General features: G+C 46.3%; 1 protein-coding gene across 1 annotated transcript in view; it reads left to right on the top strand.

Moving 5' to 3' along the window:
• The window catches only part of slc13a3 (solute carrier family 13 member 3), a 40,053-nt gene extending 20,100 nt beyond the window's left edge, over window positions 1–19,953 (top strand). The window contains exons 9-13 of the mRNA XM_080204684.1: window positions 473–570; window positions 2,499–2,611; window positions 4,128–4,289; window positions 5,754–5,891; window positions 19,574–19,953. Coding sequence (XP_080060810.1) covers window positions 473–570; window positions 2,499–2,611; window positions 4,128–4,289; window positions 5,754–5,891; window positions 19,574–19,741 — 679 coding nt within the window. The 3' untranslated portion in view covers window positions 19,742–19,953. The remainder of the gene's footprint in view (window positions 1–472; window positions 571–2,498; window positions 2,612–4,127; window positions 4,290–5,753; window positions 5,892–19,573) is intronic.
• Window positions 19,954–20,177: the final 224 nt, after the last annotated feature.

Below are 20,177 nucleotides of genomic sequence, written 5' to 3'. Positions count from 1 at the left end.
TTCAGATGGAGAAACCCATCACTGGGTCACTCTCTGCGCGGAGTCTGCACGTTCTCCCCATATCTGCATGGGTTTCCTCCAGGTGCTCCGATTTCCTCCCACAGTCCAAAGACGTTCTGGTTAGGTGCAAAACATTCTCCCTCAGTGTACGCAAACAGGCACCAGAGTGTGGCGACTAGGAAATTTTCACAGTCAGTTTGTTGTGGTGTTAATGTAAGTTTACTTGTGACAAATAAATCAACTTAAAACTTAAACTTACATGTTCATTCTCAGGACAATTAGGAATGACCAATTGTTGCTGGTTTTACCAGGGATGCCCACATCCCATGCAAGAATAAAGAGTGTAAATAGGGACACTGGTTGTGCGGGAAGGAAAGATGGAATACTGAACGTGTCAATAAAGCTTTTCAATAAAGGAATGCCAATAGGTTTGGATCTTATTAACAATTTGGTGTAAAACGTTTTTTTTCAGGTACGTGTCGGATGCAGTGACTGGAATGTCTTTTGTTATTGTACTGTGCTTCTTTCCATCTCAAAAACCCTCATTGAAGTGGTGGTTCAATCCTAAAGGTACGTGAACCAAATTGTCAATGAAAAAGGGGAGTTATAAGAGTAGCAGCATTGTGAGTTGGTGAGAGGGAGAAAAAGTGCTGTCTGGAACTATGCATTGGTGATACATTTCCAAGTCAGGACAGTGAGTGGTTTGGAGGGGAACTTTCAACAGGCAGTGCTCCCATGTCCTTGCTGTCCTTGCCCTTCCAGGTGGAAGTGGATGTGGGTTTGGTAGGTGTTGTCTAAGGTACATTGATGAGCTCCTGCAGTGTATCTTATAGATGGTACACACTGTGCGTGGAAGGAGTGAATGTTTGTGGATGGAGTGCCAATCAACTGGGCTGCTTTGTCCTAGATGGTGTCAAGCTTCCTGAGTGTTGTTGGAGCTGCATCCAGGCAAGTGGAGCATTTACCATCACACTCCTGACTTGTGCCTTGTAGGTGGTCGACAGGCTTTGGGGAGTCAGGAGGTGAGTTACTCACTACAGGGTTCCTAGTCTCTGATCTGCTCTTATAACCACAGTATTTACATAGCTAGTCGAGTTGAGTTTCTGGTCAATGGTAACTCCTAGGATGTTGATAGTGGGGGACTCAGCGATGGTAGTGCTATTGAATGTCTTGGAATGATGGTCAGATCCTCTCTTGATGGAGATTCATAGAATCCCTACAAGAGGCAATTCGGCCCATCGAGTCTGCACCAACTCTCTGACAGATCGTCGCACCCAGGACCTCCCCCCTCAACCATTCCCATGACCCCACACATTTAGCCTGGCCAATCCACCTGACCTGCATCTGGCAAGGCCAGTATTTTGCCCAACCTGAATTGGCCTGGAGCTGATGGTTGTGTGCTACCTTCTCGAACCGCTGCAATTCCTCTGGTGTAGATATACCCCACAGTACTGTAAGGAAGGGAGTTCCAGTTTCCTGACATAGTGATGGTGAAGGGACAGTGATATAGAACATAGAAAAACTACAGCACAAACAGGCCCTTCGGCCCACAAGTTGCGCTGATCATATCCATACCTACTAGGCTTACCTATAACCCTCAATCCTATTAAGCCCCATGTACTCATCCAGAAGTCTCTTGAAAGACCCTATCGAATTTTGCTCCACCACCACTGACGGCAGCCGATTCCACTCACTCACCACCCTCTGAGTGAAAAACTTACCCCTGACATCTCCTCTGTACCTACTCCCCAGCACCTTAAACCTGTGTCCTCTCGTAGCGACCATTTCAGCCCTGGGAAATAACCTCTGAGGATCCACTCGATCTATAGAACAAATAGTTCCAAATCAGGATGGTGTACGGCTTGGAGAGGGTTGTGCAGTGTGTGTGTGTGTGTGTGTGTGTGTGCGCGCGTGTGTGTGTGTGTGTGTGTGTGTGTGTGCGCGCGTGTATGTGTGTGAGTGTGCGTGTGTGTGTGTGTGTGTGCGTGTGTGTGTGTGTGTGTGTGCGCGCACGCGCGTAGGGATGCAAACCACAATCCAGCTTCAAATTTGGTTTGATCAAATTCCATTTGATGAGCAGCGCTTGCGGAGAAGACTGCACTGTCAAAGTTGCTAATGTGTTAATAAAACTCGAGTAAGTGTATGTCTGCATTATCAGAAGCATAGTTATTCATTAAAGTGGCTGACTTGTCACATTGTTTAAAAGAGTAAAACATTTACATTTCCCTAAATGCTGAATCATTTGCCGAAATCTTTTCTTACTATTTAAGGTTGAGAATGTCAGATATAGGAACATAAGTAGACCTTTAAGCCCAATGAGCCTGCTCTGCCGTTTACTAAGAGCACGGTTGATTTGTTGTACGTGACTGTCAGTCATCAAAACTGTGTCTAAACGAATTGTAACCACCAACTTCCTTTCCCAATAATTAGTTGACTTTTGCAATAGCTGGGCACTTATCTCATTTCAACCTTTATTTATTTTCTCTATTCTACCTCAGCCTCAGCAGTAATAAATCCACCCTTGCTAAGCTGGAAGAAAATCCAAAGGGATCTACCCTGGAATGTGATCATATTACTTGGAGGAGGCTATGCAATAGCAAAAGGCTGTGAGGTATTTTTTTTTCTCAGATGTCCTTGACATTTTGCCTACCATACATGTTGTACATACATGCATCACAGTGGCACAGTGGTTAGCACTGCTGCCTCACAGTGCCAGGGGCCCATGTTCAATTCCTGGCTTGGACCACTGCCTGTGTGGAATATGCACATTCTCCCCGTGTTTGGGTGGGTTTCCTCCAGTTCCCTCCAACGGTACAAAAGGCATTCTGATTAAGTGCATTGGCCGTGCTAAATTCTCCCTCAGTGTACCTGAACAGGCACCAGAGTGTGGCGACTAGGGGATTTTCACAGTAACTTAATTGCGGTGTTAGAACATAAGAACATAAGAAATAGGAGCAGGAGTAGGCCATCTAGCCCTTCGAGCCTGCTCTGCCATTCAATAAGATCATGGCTGATCTGTCATGGCTCAGTTCCATTTTCCCGCCTTCTCCCCATAACCTTTAATCCCCTTGCCTATCAAAAACCTATCTACCCGCGTCTTAAATATATTTAGCGAGGCAGCCTCCACCACTTCAACGGGCAGAGAATTCCAGAGATTCACCACCCTTTGAGTGAAGAAGTTCCTCCTCAACTCTATGTTAATATAAGCCTACTTGTGACATGAGTAAATAAACTTTAAAAAGAAGACCTGATAACCGGTTTAACATCTTGGCTTCATTTTGATGATCACTTTTTGGAAACCTGTTCCAAATTTCAAAAACAAAATCCTTTGCTTGGATTCTCCTTCATGGGTTAATTCCAAAGGATTCCAGATCAAGGAGAGGGAGAGATTTTCCCGATCTTTCCACACCACCTTCAGCAAAAGGGGAGATGAAGCCCAGAGAAATAACACGTGATAACCCTGGTGGAACGTTGGCACGGTGATTAGCATTGCTGCCTCACAGCGCCAGGGACACAGGTTCAATTCCAGCCTTGGATAAATGTGGAGTTTGCATGTTCTCCCTGTGTCTGCATGGGTTTCTTCCCACAGTCTAAAGATGTGCAGGTTAGGTGGGTTAGCCATGATAAATTGCCCATTGGTGTCGCAAGATGTGTAGATTAGGCATTGGAGAATTGAACATGGAGGTTAGACTGGCAATGCCTCTGTGTGCCTGTTTCTTGCAAATGTTACAATTTCACAATTTTCGTTTCTGCATTTCCCAGAATGTCCACCCTTTGAAAATGAAGATACTATAGTGGCACAGTGATTAGCACTGCTGCCTCACAGCGCCAAGGATTCGGGTTCAATTCCAGCCTTGGGTCACTGTCTGTGTGGAGTTTGCACATTCTCCCCGTATCTGCGTGGGTTTCCTCGGGGTGCTCCAGTTTCCTCCCACAGTCCAGAGGTGTGCGGGTTAGGTTAATTGGCCCGCTAGTGTCAGGGGGATGAGCAGGATAAGTGTGTGAGGTGACAGGAATGGGGTCTGGGTGGGATTGTGGTCAGCGCTGACTTGATGGGCCGAATGGCCTCCGTTCTGCACTGTCGGGATCCTTTGCCCATCCAACTGGACAGTGTCTTTGTTTTCCAGGCTTCAGGGCTGTCTATCTGGTTCGGCAATCAGCTTCAGCCACTGGTGAACATCAAGCCAACCACAGCTGTCATCCTGATCTGCTTGCTGGTAACATGTTTCACCGAATTTGCCAGCAACACTGCCACCATTGTGATCATGTTGCCGATTGTGTCCGAATTGGTAAGTCTCCTGAAGGTGCAGAAAGAAGAAAGGAAGAAGCTTGCGCTCCCATCGCCTCGTCTAACCCAAAATCTAATTGTGTGGCTTGGCGTCAAATTATACCTGACAGTGCTCCAGTGAAGTGACTTGGAGGCACTATACAAATGAAAATTATTGTTGTATTAAATCTTAAATGCGTTGCCCATGTTGTTTCGTTGGTCGCTGGGATTTCTTTGAGGTGACGGTGGCCAGCCTCTGGGGTCGAAAGCTGGGGAGGGCTGGGGGTGGCTGCTGTTGCAGTGACGGGATTCAGGGTTAGGCTTTGGGGTGGCAGTGAATTCAGTGCCACCTCCGGTCCCATTAAGCGCGGGCGGCCCGCTCCCAAATATAGGGCTGCCGCTCAGCGACCTCAGCAGCGCCACCAGGAGCAGAGGCCATTCCTGGGACTGCGCCCGGAGGAAGATGGTTTGCATGTCATCACCACCCAATAAGTGCAGTCAGGCTGGCCCCGATGGAAGTGTGAGAGTCGCTGAGGGCAGATGGCACCGTTGCCTTGGGTAAGCCATGGTCCCCATTTGTGGACAAAAGAATATCCAGATATTAAAAGCCCAATTCCCAGGAACTTACACGGAAGATCCCAGGGTTTATCTGGCTGTCTCTCCATGCAGAGGAATGCGGGGGTGGGGGGCGGGGTGATGTCCTCTTGATGTTGGTAAAATGCCAGTGGAGGGGTAAGATGTCTTTAATTGGTCACTGAAGTGGCTCATTTGGACTCCAGTCTGGTGGGCAGCCCACCCGCCATATTTCCCAGCAATGGCAAACGGGCACGGTGGTGGAAACACAACATGTCACCTGGCATCATCCCAAGCCATTTTGCCAGCTTACCCATCACGAGCCTGTCCCCAAAAGCCCCTCAAATCGCCCTCGAGTTGGGGTGGTACAGTGGTTCTCACTGCTGCCTTACAGCACCTGGGACCCAGGTTCAGTTCTGGCCTTGGATGACTGTGTGGAGTTCGCACATTCTCCTCATGTCTGCGTGAGTCTCCTCCAAGTGCTCCGGTTCCCCCTACAGTCCAAAGATGTGCGGGTTAGGTGCATTGGGCCATGCTAAATTGCTCCTTAGTGTCAGGGATATTGGCAGGGTAAAAACATGTGGTTACGGGGATAGGGCCGAGGTAGGGTCGTTGTTGGTGCAGGCTCGATGGGCCAAATGGCTTCCTTCTTATGATTCTATGGCCGGGATTCTGTCACCCTGATCGCCACGGAATTGGAGCGGGCGAGGGGCGGATAATGGGAAGTTCTGTTGATGTCAGGCAGGATTTTCTGGTCTTGGGTCGAACGAGGCCATAACGAGTCAGTGAGCAGATGTGGGATTTTTATTGACTAATAATGTAGTTATTCTATCGCCAGTTGGATTAATATACATTGGACTGTTTTTAATTTTCAAAGACAGCATCTTATCCATGTATTTATTATTTGTTTCAGGCCATGCATTTGAAGGTGAACCCTCTCTATCTGATGGTCCCTACAACCGTTGTAGGTTCCTATGCTTTCATGCTTCCAATATCTACGCCTCCGAACTCAATTGCTTTTGCTACGGGCTTTCTAAAAGTCAGCGATATGGTACGTAGGATTCCTGAGTTGACAGAGCGGCATAGCATTGAATCTCACTGCATATGATTGAAATCAGTGGTGTGACATTGAAGGGCCACCGTTGAGATGGATGGGAGTTTAGTAACTATGCTGCAAATTAGTCCGGTGGGATGAGCATGCTATATTGCCCCTTTTGTGTCACAAGATATGCAGATTAGATGGATTAGCCAAGGTAAATGTGTGGGGTTACAGGGATAGGGTGAGAGAGAGGACCTGGGTAAGATGCTTTGTCAGAGATTTGGTGCAGACTTAATGGATTGAATGACTGCTTCTGCACTGTAAGAATTCTATGCTTCCAAATATGCCACTCTTTTCTACGATGAGTGTGGTCCTCGTTATGACCTGTAGACCCAAAGGACAAATAAAATTACAGCACAGGAACAGGCCCTTCGGCCCTCCAAGCCTGCTGCCCGACTGAACCAAAACCCCCCACCCTTCCAGGAACCATATCCCTCCATTCCCATCCTATTCACGTATTTGTCAAGACAGCCCTTAAAAGTCACTACCATATCAGCTTCCACTATCTCCTCCAGCATCGAGTTCCAGGCACCCACCACCCTCTGTGTAAAAAACCTGCTTCGTACATCTCCTTTAAACCTTGCTCCTCGCACCTTAAACCTACACCCGCTAGGAATTGACTCTTTAAGAAATAAGAAATTCCTATTCTTATTCACTCTTCCACCCCGGGAAAAAGCTTCTGACTATCCACTGTGTCCATACCTCTCGTAATCTTCTAGACTTCTATCAGGTCGCCCCTCAACCTCTATTGTTCCAGTGAGAACAAACCAAGTTTCTCCAACCTCTCCTCATGGCTAATGCTCTCCATACAGGGCAACAGCCTGATAAATCTTTTCTGTACCCTCTCCAAAGCTTCCACATCCTTCTGGTAGTGTGGCAACCAGAATTGAAGACTGTATTCCAAATGTGGCCTCACTAAGATTCTATAAAGCTGCAACATGACTTGCCAATTTTTAAACTCAGTGCCCCAGCTGATGAAGGTAAGTATGCCTTCACAAGGACATAAGGAAAACCCAAAAGGATAACGTTTGTTCATGAAAGAATGGCTTTCCATTAAAGGGAGGTTGTTCCGATATATCTTGAAGACTTACAAGGTAGATTTGTACATATTAACATGGTTCGCTGATACCCCTACATGGTCTATGTGAATAGATTTACCCATATTACACAATGTGAATAGTGTTTTATCTGGTTATGCTTATTTATTTTTGGGTACAGTTTCTGGCAGAGGGGTGTTCTATCTACCTTGTGGGTAGGAAATCTGGCAGAGTAAAGTTAATTTATTAGTCACAAGTAAGGGTTTACATTAACACTTCAATGTGAAATCCCCTTAGTCACCACAGTCCAGCGCCTGTTCAGGACAATGCACCTAACCAGCACGTCTTTCAGGCTGTGGGAGGAAACTGGAGCACCCGGAGGAAACACATACAGACAAGAGGAGAACATGCAAACTGCACACAGATAGTGACCTAAGCCAAGAATCGAACCTGGGTCCCTGAAGCTGTGAGGCAGCAGTGCTAACCACAGTGCTGCCCCCAGTATGTGTAAATCAAGTGGAAAAACTGGGTCTGCAACCCCATAAAATTTGCAGCATATTTGATATCAAGAACAGCCAACGTGCTGGGGAGAAATTAATGGTTAAGGCACAGTGGTTAGCACTGCTGCCTCACAGCGCCAGGGACCTGGGTTCAGGTCCAGTCTCAGGTCGCTGTCTGTGTGGAGTTTGCAAGTTCCCACCCATGTCTGCATGGATTTCCTCTGGATGCTCTGGTTTACTCCCAGAGGTGTGCAGTTGGGTGGAAAGGCCATGCCAAATTTCCCCTTTGTGTCAAAATATGTGTAGATTAGATGGATAAGCCATGGTTAAATGTGTGGGGTTACATGGATGGAGAGAGGGCCTAGATAAGATGCTGTGTCAGAGATTCAGTGCAGACTTGATGGGCTGAATGGCCTCTCTGCACTGTATGATTCTATGACCCTCCTCTGTGATTCTAACAGATAATTGTCTGCATCCTCTGTCATTGTTGTTTTATGATGTGGGTATGCCGGCGTTGGACTGGCGTAAACACAGTAAAAAGTCTGACAACACCAGGTTTTAGTCCAACCGATTTATTTGATAACAGACTCACAAGTTTTCGAGGTTTCCCTCTTCGTCAGGTGAATGGAGAGTTCTGGCCTCAGACAGAGCGTATAAAGCACAGACAGTTTAGAGATTACTGATTAGAATGCGAATCCTTACACCTAACCTGCTGTTCAAGACCTGAAGTGGCTGACAATGTGAGTGGAAGGAGCACTGATCACAGGTTAAAGAGATGTGTATTGTCTCCAGACAGCACAGTAAGTGAGGTTTCGCAAACCCAGGCAAGTCACGGGGGTTACAGATAGTGCGACATGAACCCAAGATCGCACTATCTGTAACCCCCATGACTTGCCTGGGTTTGCAAAACCTCACTTACTGTACTGTCTGGAGACAATACACATCTCTGTAACCTGTGATCAGTGCTCCTTCCACTCACATTGTCAGCCACTTCAGGTCTTGAACAGCAGGTTACGTGTAAGGATTCGCATTCTAATCAGTAATCTCTAAACTGTCTGTGCTTTATACGCTCTGTCTGAGGCCAGAACTCTCCATTCACCTGACGAAGAGGGAAACCTCGAAAGCTTGTGAGTCTATTATCAAATAAATCGGTTGGACTAAAACCTGGTGTTGTCAGACTTTTTACATTGTTGTTTTATCCAGAGAATCCCTCATTTTATTATGTTTTAGGACTTTGATTTCAGCAATGCTAAGCTCCTCTTTATTTGCCTATAATCTCATCCTTATTTTTCAACAGTGACACATTAGCACACTCCAGAAATGACAAATCACTAGCTGTAGGCCTCCTAAGCTTCTGCAAAGAGTGTTTCTTTCTTTTGTAGGAATCATTTCAGACATTTCAATCCTCCCAGTTCCCATCCTTCTCTGGATCAATGTAGAAACTGGCCCAGCTACAGAGAATAGGGTAGCATGAAGTATAGTGATGGTGAAATATTGGGGAGGTGGTGGCACAATGGTATTGTCACTGGGCTAGTAATCCAGAGACCCAGGGTAATATTCTGTGGACCCAGGTTCAAATCCCAGCACAGCAGATGTTGAAACTTGAATTCAATAAAAATCTAGAATTAAGAATCTGCTGGTGCTGGGGCCTCAGCTATTTACCATTTATATAGATGATCTGGAGGAGGGAACCGAGTGTAGGGTATCGAAATTTGCTGATGACACCAAGATTGGGGGAAAGGCAGATTATGCGGAGGGTGTGGAGAGTCTGCAGAAGGATCTAGATAGGCTGGGCGAATGGGCCAGGAAATGGCAAATGGAATTTAATGTTGGCAAGTGTGAGGTGGTCCACTTTGGTAGGAAGAATGGTAGGAAGGACTATTACTTACGTGGTGAAAAACTGCAGCAGGCGACGGTGCAGAGGGACCTCGGGGTCCTTGTGCATGAGTCGCAAAAACCCAGCCTGCAGGTGCAGCAGGTGGTCAGGAAGGCAAATGGGATGCTGGCCTTCATAGCGAGGGGGATTGAATATAAAAGTAGGGAGGTCTTGCTGCAGCTGTATAGGGCATTGGTGAGGCCGCAGCTGGAGTACTGTGTGCAGTTTTGGGCGCCGCACCTGCGCAAGGATATTTTGGCCTTGGAGGGAGTGCAGAGGAGGTTTACTAGGCTGATACCGGAGTTGAGGGGGTTGAGCTATGAGGAGAGGCTGAATAAACTAGGCTTGTACTCGTTAGAGTTTAGAAGAATGAGGGGAGATCTCATTGAGACGTATAAGATGATGAATGGGATGGATAGGGTAGAGGTGGAGAGACTCTTCCCGCTCAAAAAAGACAGTAGGACTAGGGGGCACAGCCTCAAGATAAAGGGGGGGCGGTTTATAACGGAGTTGAGGAGGAACTTCTTCACTCAAAGGGTGGTGAATCTCTGGAATTCTCTGCCCGTTGAAGTGGTGGAGGCTGCCTCGCTAAATATTTTTAAGAAGCGGGTTGATGGGTTTTTGATAAGAGAGGGGATTAAGGGTTATGGGGAGAGGGCGGGAAAGTGGAACTGAGCCACGACAGATCAGCCATGATCTTATTGAATGGCGGGGCAGGCTCGAAGGGCCAGATGGCCTACTCCTGCTCCTATTTCTTATGTTCTTATGTTCTTATGATGACCATGAAACCGTTGCTGATTATCGGAAAAACCCATCTGGTTCACTAATGTCCTTTAGGGAAGGAAATCTGCCGTCCTTACCTGGTCTGGCCTACATGTGATTCCAGATCCACAGCAATGTGTTTGACTCTTAACTGCCCCCAGGGATGGGTAATAAATGCTGGCCCATTCAAAGAAGTGCACCTTGTAGATGGCATACGCTGCTGTTAGTGGTGGAGAGAGTGGATGTTGAATAAAGGGGTAATATGTGATGAAGATAGCAGTTTGTGAAGCATTTTAAGCTGCAGTATTTTAATAAAATTGCTTGCATCTGTGTGTATCATGAAAAAAAACTGCAACCAGATTGTAATTGTTGGCCAGAGTATTACCAGCACGCCCACCCCAATTCCAGGGGAGGGCAAGGCTTGGAGAAAAGCATTCTCCACTGGCCTCAGGCAGGATCATACAAACCCCAGGCAGATGTTAAGTCTATCGTTAACACCATGGCTAATGACACACTCCAACTATAACTTCCACTTACATAGCGCTGGATGAGTGCAGCTCCAACAACACTCAAAAAGCTCAACACCATTGCCCACAAAAGCAACAGTCTGGATTGTTATAACTTCTTTTAGTCAGGTATCCTAACTTCATTACAAGTGGCTGAAATGCTGTGCTAGTGTTTTTGGGGCCAGTTCGATGGAACGGCTTCATAGAAACATCCAGTTGGTGACTGGGTTAAAGTCAATTGGCATTAATCACTCTCATAGAATGATGCAGGGCAGAGGAAAGTATTTGGCCTCTTGCGCCTGTCTTTGAAACAGCTATTACTTAGACCCATTGCTGTTACTTCATAGCCCTGGAGGTTTTTCTCCTCTTCAAATATTTATTCCAATTTCTTTTTGAAAGTTATTATTAACCTTGTTCTTCCACCCTTCCAGGAAGGGCATTCCAAATCATCGCAACTCCCTGTGTAAAATGATTTCTCCTCATGGCACCCACTTATTCTTTGGCCTGTTCTTGAAATTGCGTCTTTGGACCACTGCCCTTTCTGTCATGAGGAGCAGTTTCTTCTTATTTTTTCCAAAAAACTTCATGACTTTGGACAGCTCCACTATTAAATCTTCCCTGCTGTAATGGAGAACTAGTCTGTACTGGTAGCTAAAGTCCCATACCCCTCAGACTATAATAAACGTCCTCTGCACTGTCTCTATGGCCTTGGCATCCTTCTAAAAGTATTCTAGCTGGGGTCTAACTAGTGATCCATAATAGTGTAATGTAGCTCCCTTGATGCTGTGCTCTGTCATTCAGTTCAAAAAGCCAACCATCCTGTATGCTTCTTGTAACAGACTTTTTACTCTTCAAAAGATTTTTGTACATGTACCCACCATAAAATTGTACCATTCAATTTATATTGCCCTTGCTCATCCTTCCAACTAAAGATATCACATCTCACTTGAGTGTTAAATTGAATTTGCCATTTCATCAGTCTATCCACATCCTCCTGAAACCATTCGTATCTTCCTCACTATTTTCTAAGTTTTGTAGCATCTGTAAACTTTGAAGTTATGCCCTGTGTACCCAAGGCCGGGTCACTAATATGTATCAGAAAGAGCGGTGGTTCTAATACCACTGTAATGGACTCAATGAGATCCATGAACTGAGCCTTTTAGAGTATGAGCTCCCTGATTGAGGTAATGATTCCCTGTCCAATCAGGGAGTCTCACCTCTATATGTATTGAGGTGAGTGACACTCTGGATTCTGACTTCATAACAGAAGCAGACTTAGGAGTGGAGATAAATTTGGAAATAAAGAGAAACTGGTGAACATCAGCTTCTGAGGAGTTATTTTTTCTCTCCAACTTGAAAGGCAACTTTCACCACTACTCCCTGCTTTCTGAAGCTTAACCAATTTCTTGTTGATACAGCTAATCACACAGGCTCAGTTTGGTGAACAGATCTCTTATGTGCTTGCTACTTTATTAAGAGTCTTTTGGAAAAAAAATGTACGCATCAACCACATGACCTTTATTAACCTTTTGTTACTGTACTTGCATCAAACCATGACTTACCATTAACAAATCCACGCTGGAAATCATTTATTAAGCCGTATTTCTGAAAGTGACAATTATTTCTATCTTTGGTTATTGTCTCTACAAGTTACCCCACCATGGGCATGAGGAGCAATGTTCTGTGATTGCCAGGTTTATCCCTCTCCCCTTCTGCAATCCTCCAGGTCTCTGGCAATCCACCGCAATGTCAACATAATTTCCATCTCTGACTTTGCCACCCTTGGTGCTTCCTCCAAATAGTGTCTACCAAGGAGGAGTACTCATTCATCAGCTAAGGGATGGTTGATATGTCACAATCAGTGGGAGGTTTCCTTGCCCATGTTTGACCTGGGTCAAATGTTGAGGACAACCAGGACTGCGCCCTCCCAATTGTGTACCACTATGCTGCTGTCTCTGGTGGGTTTGCCCTGCTGGTGGAACAGGATGTACCCAGGGATGATGATGGTGACGTTTTGCCATAGTTGGCTCTGATGCCGAGGCCTTAAGACCATAAAACCATATAACATAGGAGCAGAATTAGACCATTCAACCCATCGAGTTTGCTCTATCATTCAATCATGGCTGATACTTTTCTCATCCCCATTCTCTTGCCTTTTCCCCATAACTCCTGATCCCTGATGCCAAGCGGCCCAACAGTTTCATTCCTTTGAGGCTTCATAAGAACATAAGAACATAAGAAATAGGAGCAGGAGTAGGCCATCTAGCCCTTCGAGCCTGCCCCGCCATTCAATAAGATCATGGCTGATCTGTCGTGGCTCAGTTCCACATTCCCGCCCTCTCCCCATAACCCTTAATCCCCTTGCCTATCAAAAACCCATCAACCCGCGTCTTAAAAATATTTAGCAAGGTAGCCTCCACCACTTCAACGGGCAGAGAATTCCAGAGATTCACCACCCTTTGAGTGAAGAAGTTCCTCCTCAACTCCATTCTAAACCGCCCCCCCTCTATCTTGAGGCTGTGCCCCCTAGTCCTATTATCCTTTCTGAGTGGGAAGAGTCTCTCCACCTCTATCCTATCCATCCCATTCATCATCTTATATGTCTCAATGAGATCTCCCCTCATTCTTCTAAACTCTAACGAGTACAAGCCTAGTTTATTCAGCCTCTCCTCATAGCTCAACCCCCTCAACTCCGGCATCAGCCTAGTAAACCTCCTCTGCACTCCCTCCAAGGCCAAAATATCCTTGCGTAAGTACGGCGCCCAAAACTGCACACAGTAGTCCAGCTGCGGCCTCACCAATGCCCTATACAGCCGCAGCAAGACCTCCCTACTTTTATATTCAATCCCCCTCGCTATGAAGGCCAGCATCCCATTCGCCTTCCTGACCACCTGCTGCACCTGCAAGCTGGGTTTTTGCGACTCATGCACAAGGACCCCAAGGTCCCTCTGCACCGTCGCCTGCTGCAGTTTTCCGCCACATAAGTGATAATCCTTCCTACCATTATTCCTACCAAAGTGGACCACCTCGCACTTGCCAACATTAAATTCCATTTGCCATTTCCTGGCCCATTCGCCCAGCCTATCTAGATCCTTCTGTAGACTCTCCACACCCTCCGCACAATTTGCCTTTCCTCCAATCTTGGTGTCATCAGCAAATTTCGACACCCTACACTCGGTTCCCTCCTCCAGATCATCTATATAAATGGTAAATAGCTGTGGCCCCAGCACCGACCCCTGAGGCACTCCACTAGTCACCATCCACCAATCGGAATAGCACCCATTGACCCCCACTCTCTGCCTCCTATTTGACAACCAATCCTCTATCCACGCAACACCCTACCCCCAACTCCCTGTCCCCTGACCTTCTGCAATAACCTCCTGTGAGGTACCTTGTCAAACGCCTTCTGAAAATCCAGAAAGACCACATCCACCGGCTCTCCTCTATCCACCGCCCTAGACACATCCTCATAGAACTCCAGTAAATTTGTCAGACACGACTTCCCTTTAACGAAACTGTGCTGCGTCTGCTCTATCAAGCAATTCCTCTCAAGATGCCTCGCTATTTCCTCCTTGATGACAGATTCTAACATTTTACCTACCACAGATGTTAAACTAACCGGCCTATAATTCCCTGCCTTTTGCCTGGCACCCTTCTTAAACAACGGCGTAACATTAGCCGCTTTCCAATCTTCCGGCACTTCCCCGGAATCCAGCGACGTCTGGAAAATAACCACCAAGGCATCCACTATCACCTCCACCATTTCTTTCAGAACCCTCGGATGCATTCCATCCGGTCCTGGCGACTTGTCCACAATCAGCCCCTCCAGTCTGTCGAGCACCGCCTCTCTAGTAACAGTAATGTCATTAAGACCCTCCAGTCCTACCACCTTTCCATCTCTAACACCCGGCAAATTATTCACGTCCTCCTCCGTGAAGACAGAAACAAAAATGCTATTCAGGACCTCAGCCATATCCCCATCCCCTACCACTAAGTCCCCCTTCTCATCCTCTAAGGGACCAACGTTCACCCTAGCCAGCCTCTTCCTTTTTATATATTTATAAAAACTCTTGCTATCCTTTTTTATATTAAGCGCAAGCCCAGCTTCATAGTTTCTCCTACCCTTCTTTATCTTCATAGCAGTTTGATACACTGAATGACTTATGGGGCCATTTAAGAGACAAACCACATTACATGTGGGTCTGGAGTCACAAGATGCACTGCCTTTGACAACACCTTCCAAACCCCTGACTTCTACCAGCTGGAAGGACAAGGGCAATGGATGAATGTGAACTTCATCAGTTCCTCTTCAAGCCACACACCATCCTGACTTGGAAATATATCGCCATTCCTTCACTGTCATTGGGTCAAAATCCTGCAACTGCCTCTCTAACAGCATTGCAGGTGTACCTGCAGCAGTTCAAACAGGCAGCTCATCATTACAATGGTGGCACAGTGGTTAGCACTGCTGCCTCACAGCGCCAGGGACCCGGGTTCGATTCCCGGCTTGGGTCAATGTCTGTGTGGAGTCTGCACATTCTCCCCATGCCTTGCGTGGGTTTTCTCCGGGTGCTCCGGTTTCCTCCCACAATCAGGTAAAGGTGTCCTGATTGGGTGCATTGGCCATGCTAAATTTGCCTTCAGGGTACCCAAACTGGCACCAGAGTGTGGCAACTAGGGGATTTTCACATTAACTTCATTGCAGTGTTAATGTAAGCCTTACTTGTGATACTAATAAATAAACTTTACGTTACCTTTTCAAGGGCAATTAGAAATGGGTAATAAATGCTGGCCTGGCTAGTAACGCCTACATACAAAGAACAATTTGTTTTTTAAAATGTGTTTGGCCATCTTAGCGGCTGGTGTTAACACTGAGTAACCTTTACCAGCCAGATGAACAATTAACAGGCTTGTTTTGTGTTCACAAGATTGTGAGTGACCTTTAAAAGCACTGCTTATTGTCCTCAAAGTAATTGATTTAGTATCCATGTAGGTCACACGTGGGTGATCTTTGCCAAATAAAGTGATTTCAGTTGCAGTGGGGCATTTATTTTTGAAAAGCAAAAAGAATAATTCTGAGTTCCTAACTTTTCTAACTAAAAATTCAGGTGGAAAATATCTAACATAAAGTAAAGTATATTTATTCGTCACAAGTGAGGCTCACATTAACACTGCAATGAAGTTACTGTGAAATTCCCCTAGTCGCCACACTCCGGTGCCTGTTCGGGTACACTGAGGGAGAATTTAGCACGGCCAATGCACCCTAACCAGCGCCTCTATCAGACTGTGGGAGGAAACTGGAGCTCCCAGAGGAAACCCACGCAGACACGGGGAGAACACGCAGATTCCGCACGGTCAGTGAGCCAAGCCAGGAATCGATTTTAAAAATGGTGACACAACTGAATGAGCATCTGTATCCCCGTGAACTGACCATTTTATTGTTTACACAGTGACACAGTGGTTAGCACTGCTGCCTCACAGTGCCAGGGAGCTGGGTTCGATTCCCGGCCTGGGTCACTGTCTGTGTGGAGTCTGCACATTCTCCCCGTGTCTGTGTGGGTTTCCTCCGGGCTTTGCAGTTTCCTCCCACAGTCCAAAGATGTGCAGGTTAGGTTGACTGGCCAGGATAAATTGCCCCTTAGTGTCAGGAGGATTAGTAGAGTAAATACGGGGTGTTACGGGGATAGGGTCTGGGTGGGATTGTTGCCGGTGCAGACTCAATGGGCCAAATGGCCTCCTTCTGCACTGTAGAGTCTATAATTGTGATACACGAAACAGTAGACCTATCGTCTACGTGCAGTCATTCCTGCACACACCAAAGCCTAGCCTGCTGCCCCATCCCTGTCTGTCTAGGGCTGGGCATAAGATGGCAATGTTACCTCCTTTCCTAGAAATCAGATGGGAAAGTGTTGTTGTCGAGCACAATGTCATTTAATCAAACACGTTTCTTCGGAAATCCAAAGCAAAACTAAACATTTATCATGGCCAATCAACCTAATCTTTGTGGGGTGGGGGCAGATACAGGCACACCCAGAGGAAACCCACACAGACACATGGAGAACATGCAAACTCCACACAGACAGTGACCTGAGGCCGGAATTGAACCTGGGTCCCCGGCACTGAGTTCTTTCGTGTTAGGGGGATTAGTAGAGTTAATACGTGGGGTTACAGGGATAGGGCCTGGGTGGGATTATTATCGGTGCAGGTTGATGGGACAAATTTTTTTTAATTCATTCTGTGGGGCGTTGGCATCACTGGCTTGGCCAGCATTTATTGCCCATCCCTAGTTGCCCTTGAGAAGGTGGGGGTGAGCCGCCTTCTTGCATCGCTGCAGTCCATTTGCTATGGGTTGAGCCACAGTGCCCTGAGGGAGGGAATTCCAGGATTTTAACTCAGCGACTGGCCTCCTTCTACACTGGAGGGATTCTACGATTTAATGGGTTGAGTTAAACGAGGAAGGGGAAAGGATGAAAGCGGGGTCCTAGAATAACGATGAACTCAGAATTGAACCAAGTCCAGTCCTTGCAATGCAACCAACACAGCTGATGCAATGCTGAACTATGTTCTTTTAGTGCCTAATAAAGAAAGAAATTGTATTTGTACAGTGATTTTCAAAACCTCAGGCTGTATCAAAGTCCTTTACAAGCAAAAAGATCATTATTTTTGGTGTGTATTGTATGGTGTGTGTGAAGCATGGCAGCAAATTAGGGTCTAAGCAGCAATGAGGCAAATAACCTGGAGAGGGATAAATATTATGTTATGTTCAGCTAGGACATTAGGGGGAAACCTCCCATTCTTCAAAGATGGATTCTTTCCGAATCATCTGAGAAAACAGATGGGGTCATTAAATGGCCAGTCAATAGCCCTCAGTAGTTTACTACAGAATGCAAAGTAAAACCATCACCTTGTCCCTGCCTGAAATTACAGTTCAACAGGCCCAGTCCAGGGCCTGCCTTATACAAGTAATGAGTTCAAGCTGGCCAGACCAGTGCCTGATGCTTTCTGCCCCCCTCCCCACAATATAGGTGTGACAACCCCCACGTGGTCCATGGGGAATCAGTGATTGATTTCCCTGTGGGACTTGTTGAGTATGAGTTCCCCTGGTAACAGGCACTGGTCTGGCCAGCTTGAACTCATTACTTGTGTAAGGCAGGCCCTGGACTGGGCCTGCTGAACTGTAACTCCAGGCAGAGACAAGTGTGTGCACGCCACGGTGATGGTTTTACTTCACATTCTGTAGTCAACTACTTTTCAGTGTGGTTTCCTGAGTCATTACAATACAATACAATGTGATAGGTCAGGATGTGGTCTGCTCACACCTTGTGCACTTTATTCATTTCTGGTCAGAAAGGCACAAAGGTTTACTTTACTATCCATACTGCCTTTGACAGAAGGGACCATATTTTGGGATGCCAAACAGCAATCCCTTCCTGCCATCAGGTACTTGAAGATGTGGCAACATATCAACCAGCAGCAAGCCAGGACGGCCCTGCAGGAATTTGGGACCAGCCTTCTCCCATCCACTGTGGTTTCAGTTTGAATAATCTCATCACCAACTTATACTATAAGACCATAAGACATAGGAGCAGAATGAGGCCACTCAGCCCATTGAGTCTGCTCCACCATTCAATCATGGCTGATAGTTTTCTCATCCCCATTAAAAAACATAGAATCCCTACAGTGCAGAAGGAGGCCATTTGGCCCATCTAGTCTGTACCGACTACAATCCTACCCAGGCCCTATCCCCATGCATTTACCCTAGCTAGACTCCTTGACACTAAGGGGCAATTTTAGCATGGCCAATCCTCCTAACCCACACATCTTTGGATGTGCATTCTCCTGCCTTTTCCCCATAACCCCTGATCCCCTTGTTAATCAAGAGCCTATCTATCTCTGTCTTAAAGACACTCAATGACCTGGACTGCACAGCCTTCTGCAGCAAAGAGTTCCACTGATTCACCACTCTCTGACTGAAGAAATTCCTCCTCATCTCTGTTTTAAAGGATCGTCCCTTCAGCCTGAGGTTGTGCCCTCTGGTTCTAGTTTTTCTGACAGGTAGAAATGTCCTCTCCACATCCACTCTATCCAGGCCTCGCAGTATCCTGTAAGTTTCAATAAGATCCCCCCCTTCATCCTTCTAAACTCCAACGAGTACAGACCCAGAGTCCTCAACCGTTCCTCGTACAACAAACTCTTCATTCCAGGGATCATTCTTGTGAACCTCCTCTGGACCCTTTCCAAGGCCAGCACATCCTTCCTTAGATACGGGGCCCAAAACTGCTCACAATACTCTAAATGGGGTCTGAGCAGTGTACTGCGCACAGTACTCCCACTTGGAGTACTGTGCGCAGTTCTGTTCTCCTCACTACAGGAAGGATGTGGAGGCTATTGAGAGGGTGCAGAGGAGATTTACAAGGATGTTGCCTGGATTGGGAGGCATGCCTTATGAAGATAGGTTGAGGGAGCTCGGTCTCTTCTCCCTGGAGAGACGAAGGTTGAGAGGCGATCTGATAGAGGTTTATAAAATGTTGAAAGGAATAGATAGGGTGGATTCTCGGAGGCTATTTCCCAGGGCTGAAATGGTCGCTACAAGAGGACACAGATTTAAGGTGCTGGGGAGGAAGTACAGAGGAGATGTTAGGGGTAAGTTTTTCACTCAGAGGGTGGTGAGTGAGTGGAATCGGCTGCCGTCGGTGGTGGGAGAGGCGAACTCGCTGGGGTCTTTTAAAAGACTTCTGGATGAGTACATGGAATTTAATGGGATTGCAAGTTACAGATAGTTCTATGGCCTGGTAGGTATGGATATGATTGGCGCAACTTGTGGGTCGAAGGGCCTGTTTGTGCTGTAGTGTTCCATGTTCTATGTTTATACAGCCTCAGAAGTACATCCCTGCTCTCATTTTTTCCTCAATCTACTGAACATGCTGTTAATGGAATGGATTTGTCTATGCAGGTAAAATCTGGGATCGTCATGAATATTTCGGGCATCTTGCTACTCTTGCTGGCCATAAACTCCTGGGGCTTGTACGTGTTTGAGCTGTCAGCTTACCCTGACTGGGCCAGGATCCACATGGAGGGCATCCAGAATATCACCAGGATCTACCTGAATGGAACTATGTGACACAGGATACTGTGACCCATCAAGTCACACATCCACTAGGGTCAACCGCGTAATGTTGCTGCAGTGAACCAACTATCAAGAAACTAGACTGGATCCAGCTGTGTGAATGTAAAAAAATTGACATTTGATTGGTTTTTTTTTTAATGATTGTATATTACATTAAACACCAATTTCTAACGTGAATAAAAAGCCATAGTAGAATTTTTTAAAAATATTTTTAAGTAATTTTTCTCGTTGTTGGTAATTATGAAGATACACTTTACATCCTCGGATTTTAACATTGTAACATGGGTAATGAAACACAGCACAGGCCAGATTATCAAGTTTAATGCGAGTCATAGAACCAGACCTTGGGATTCTACTGTCTTGCCCAACAGAGCGGGCAAGGGGTGGACAACAGAAATATCCGTTGGCCTTTTCTGCTTCATTCAAGCGA

This window comes from Carcharhinus amblyrhynchos, chromosome 16, assembly GCF_965287045.1.
Source record: "Carcharhinus amblyrhynchos chromosome 16, sCarAmb.v2.hapA, whole genome shotgun sequence".
NCBI classification, from domain to species: domain Eukaryota; kingdom Metazoa; phylum Chordata; class Chondrichthyes; order Carcharhiniformes; family Carcharhinidae; genus Carcharhinus; species Carcharhinus amblyrhynchos.
Note: the sequence above shows the minus strand (reverse complement) of the source record. Positions and strands in the feature narration are given on the sequence as shown.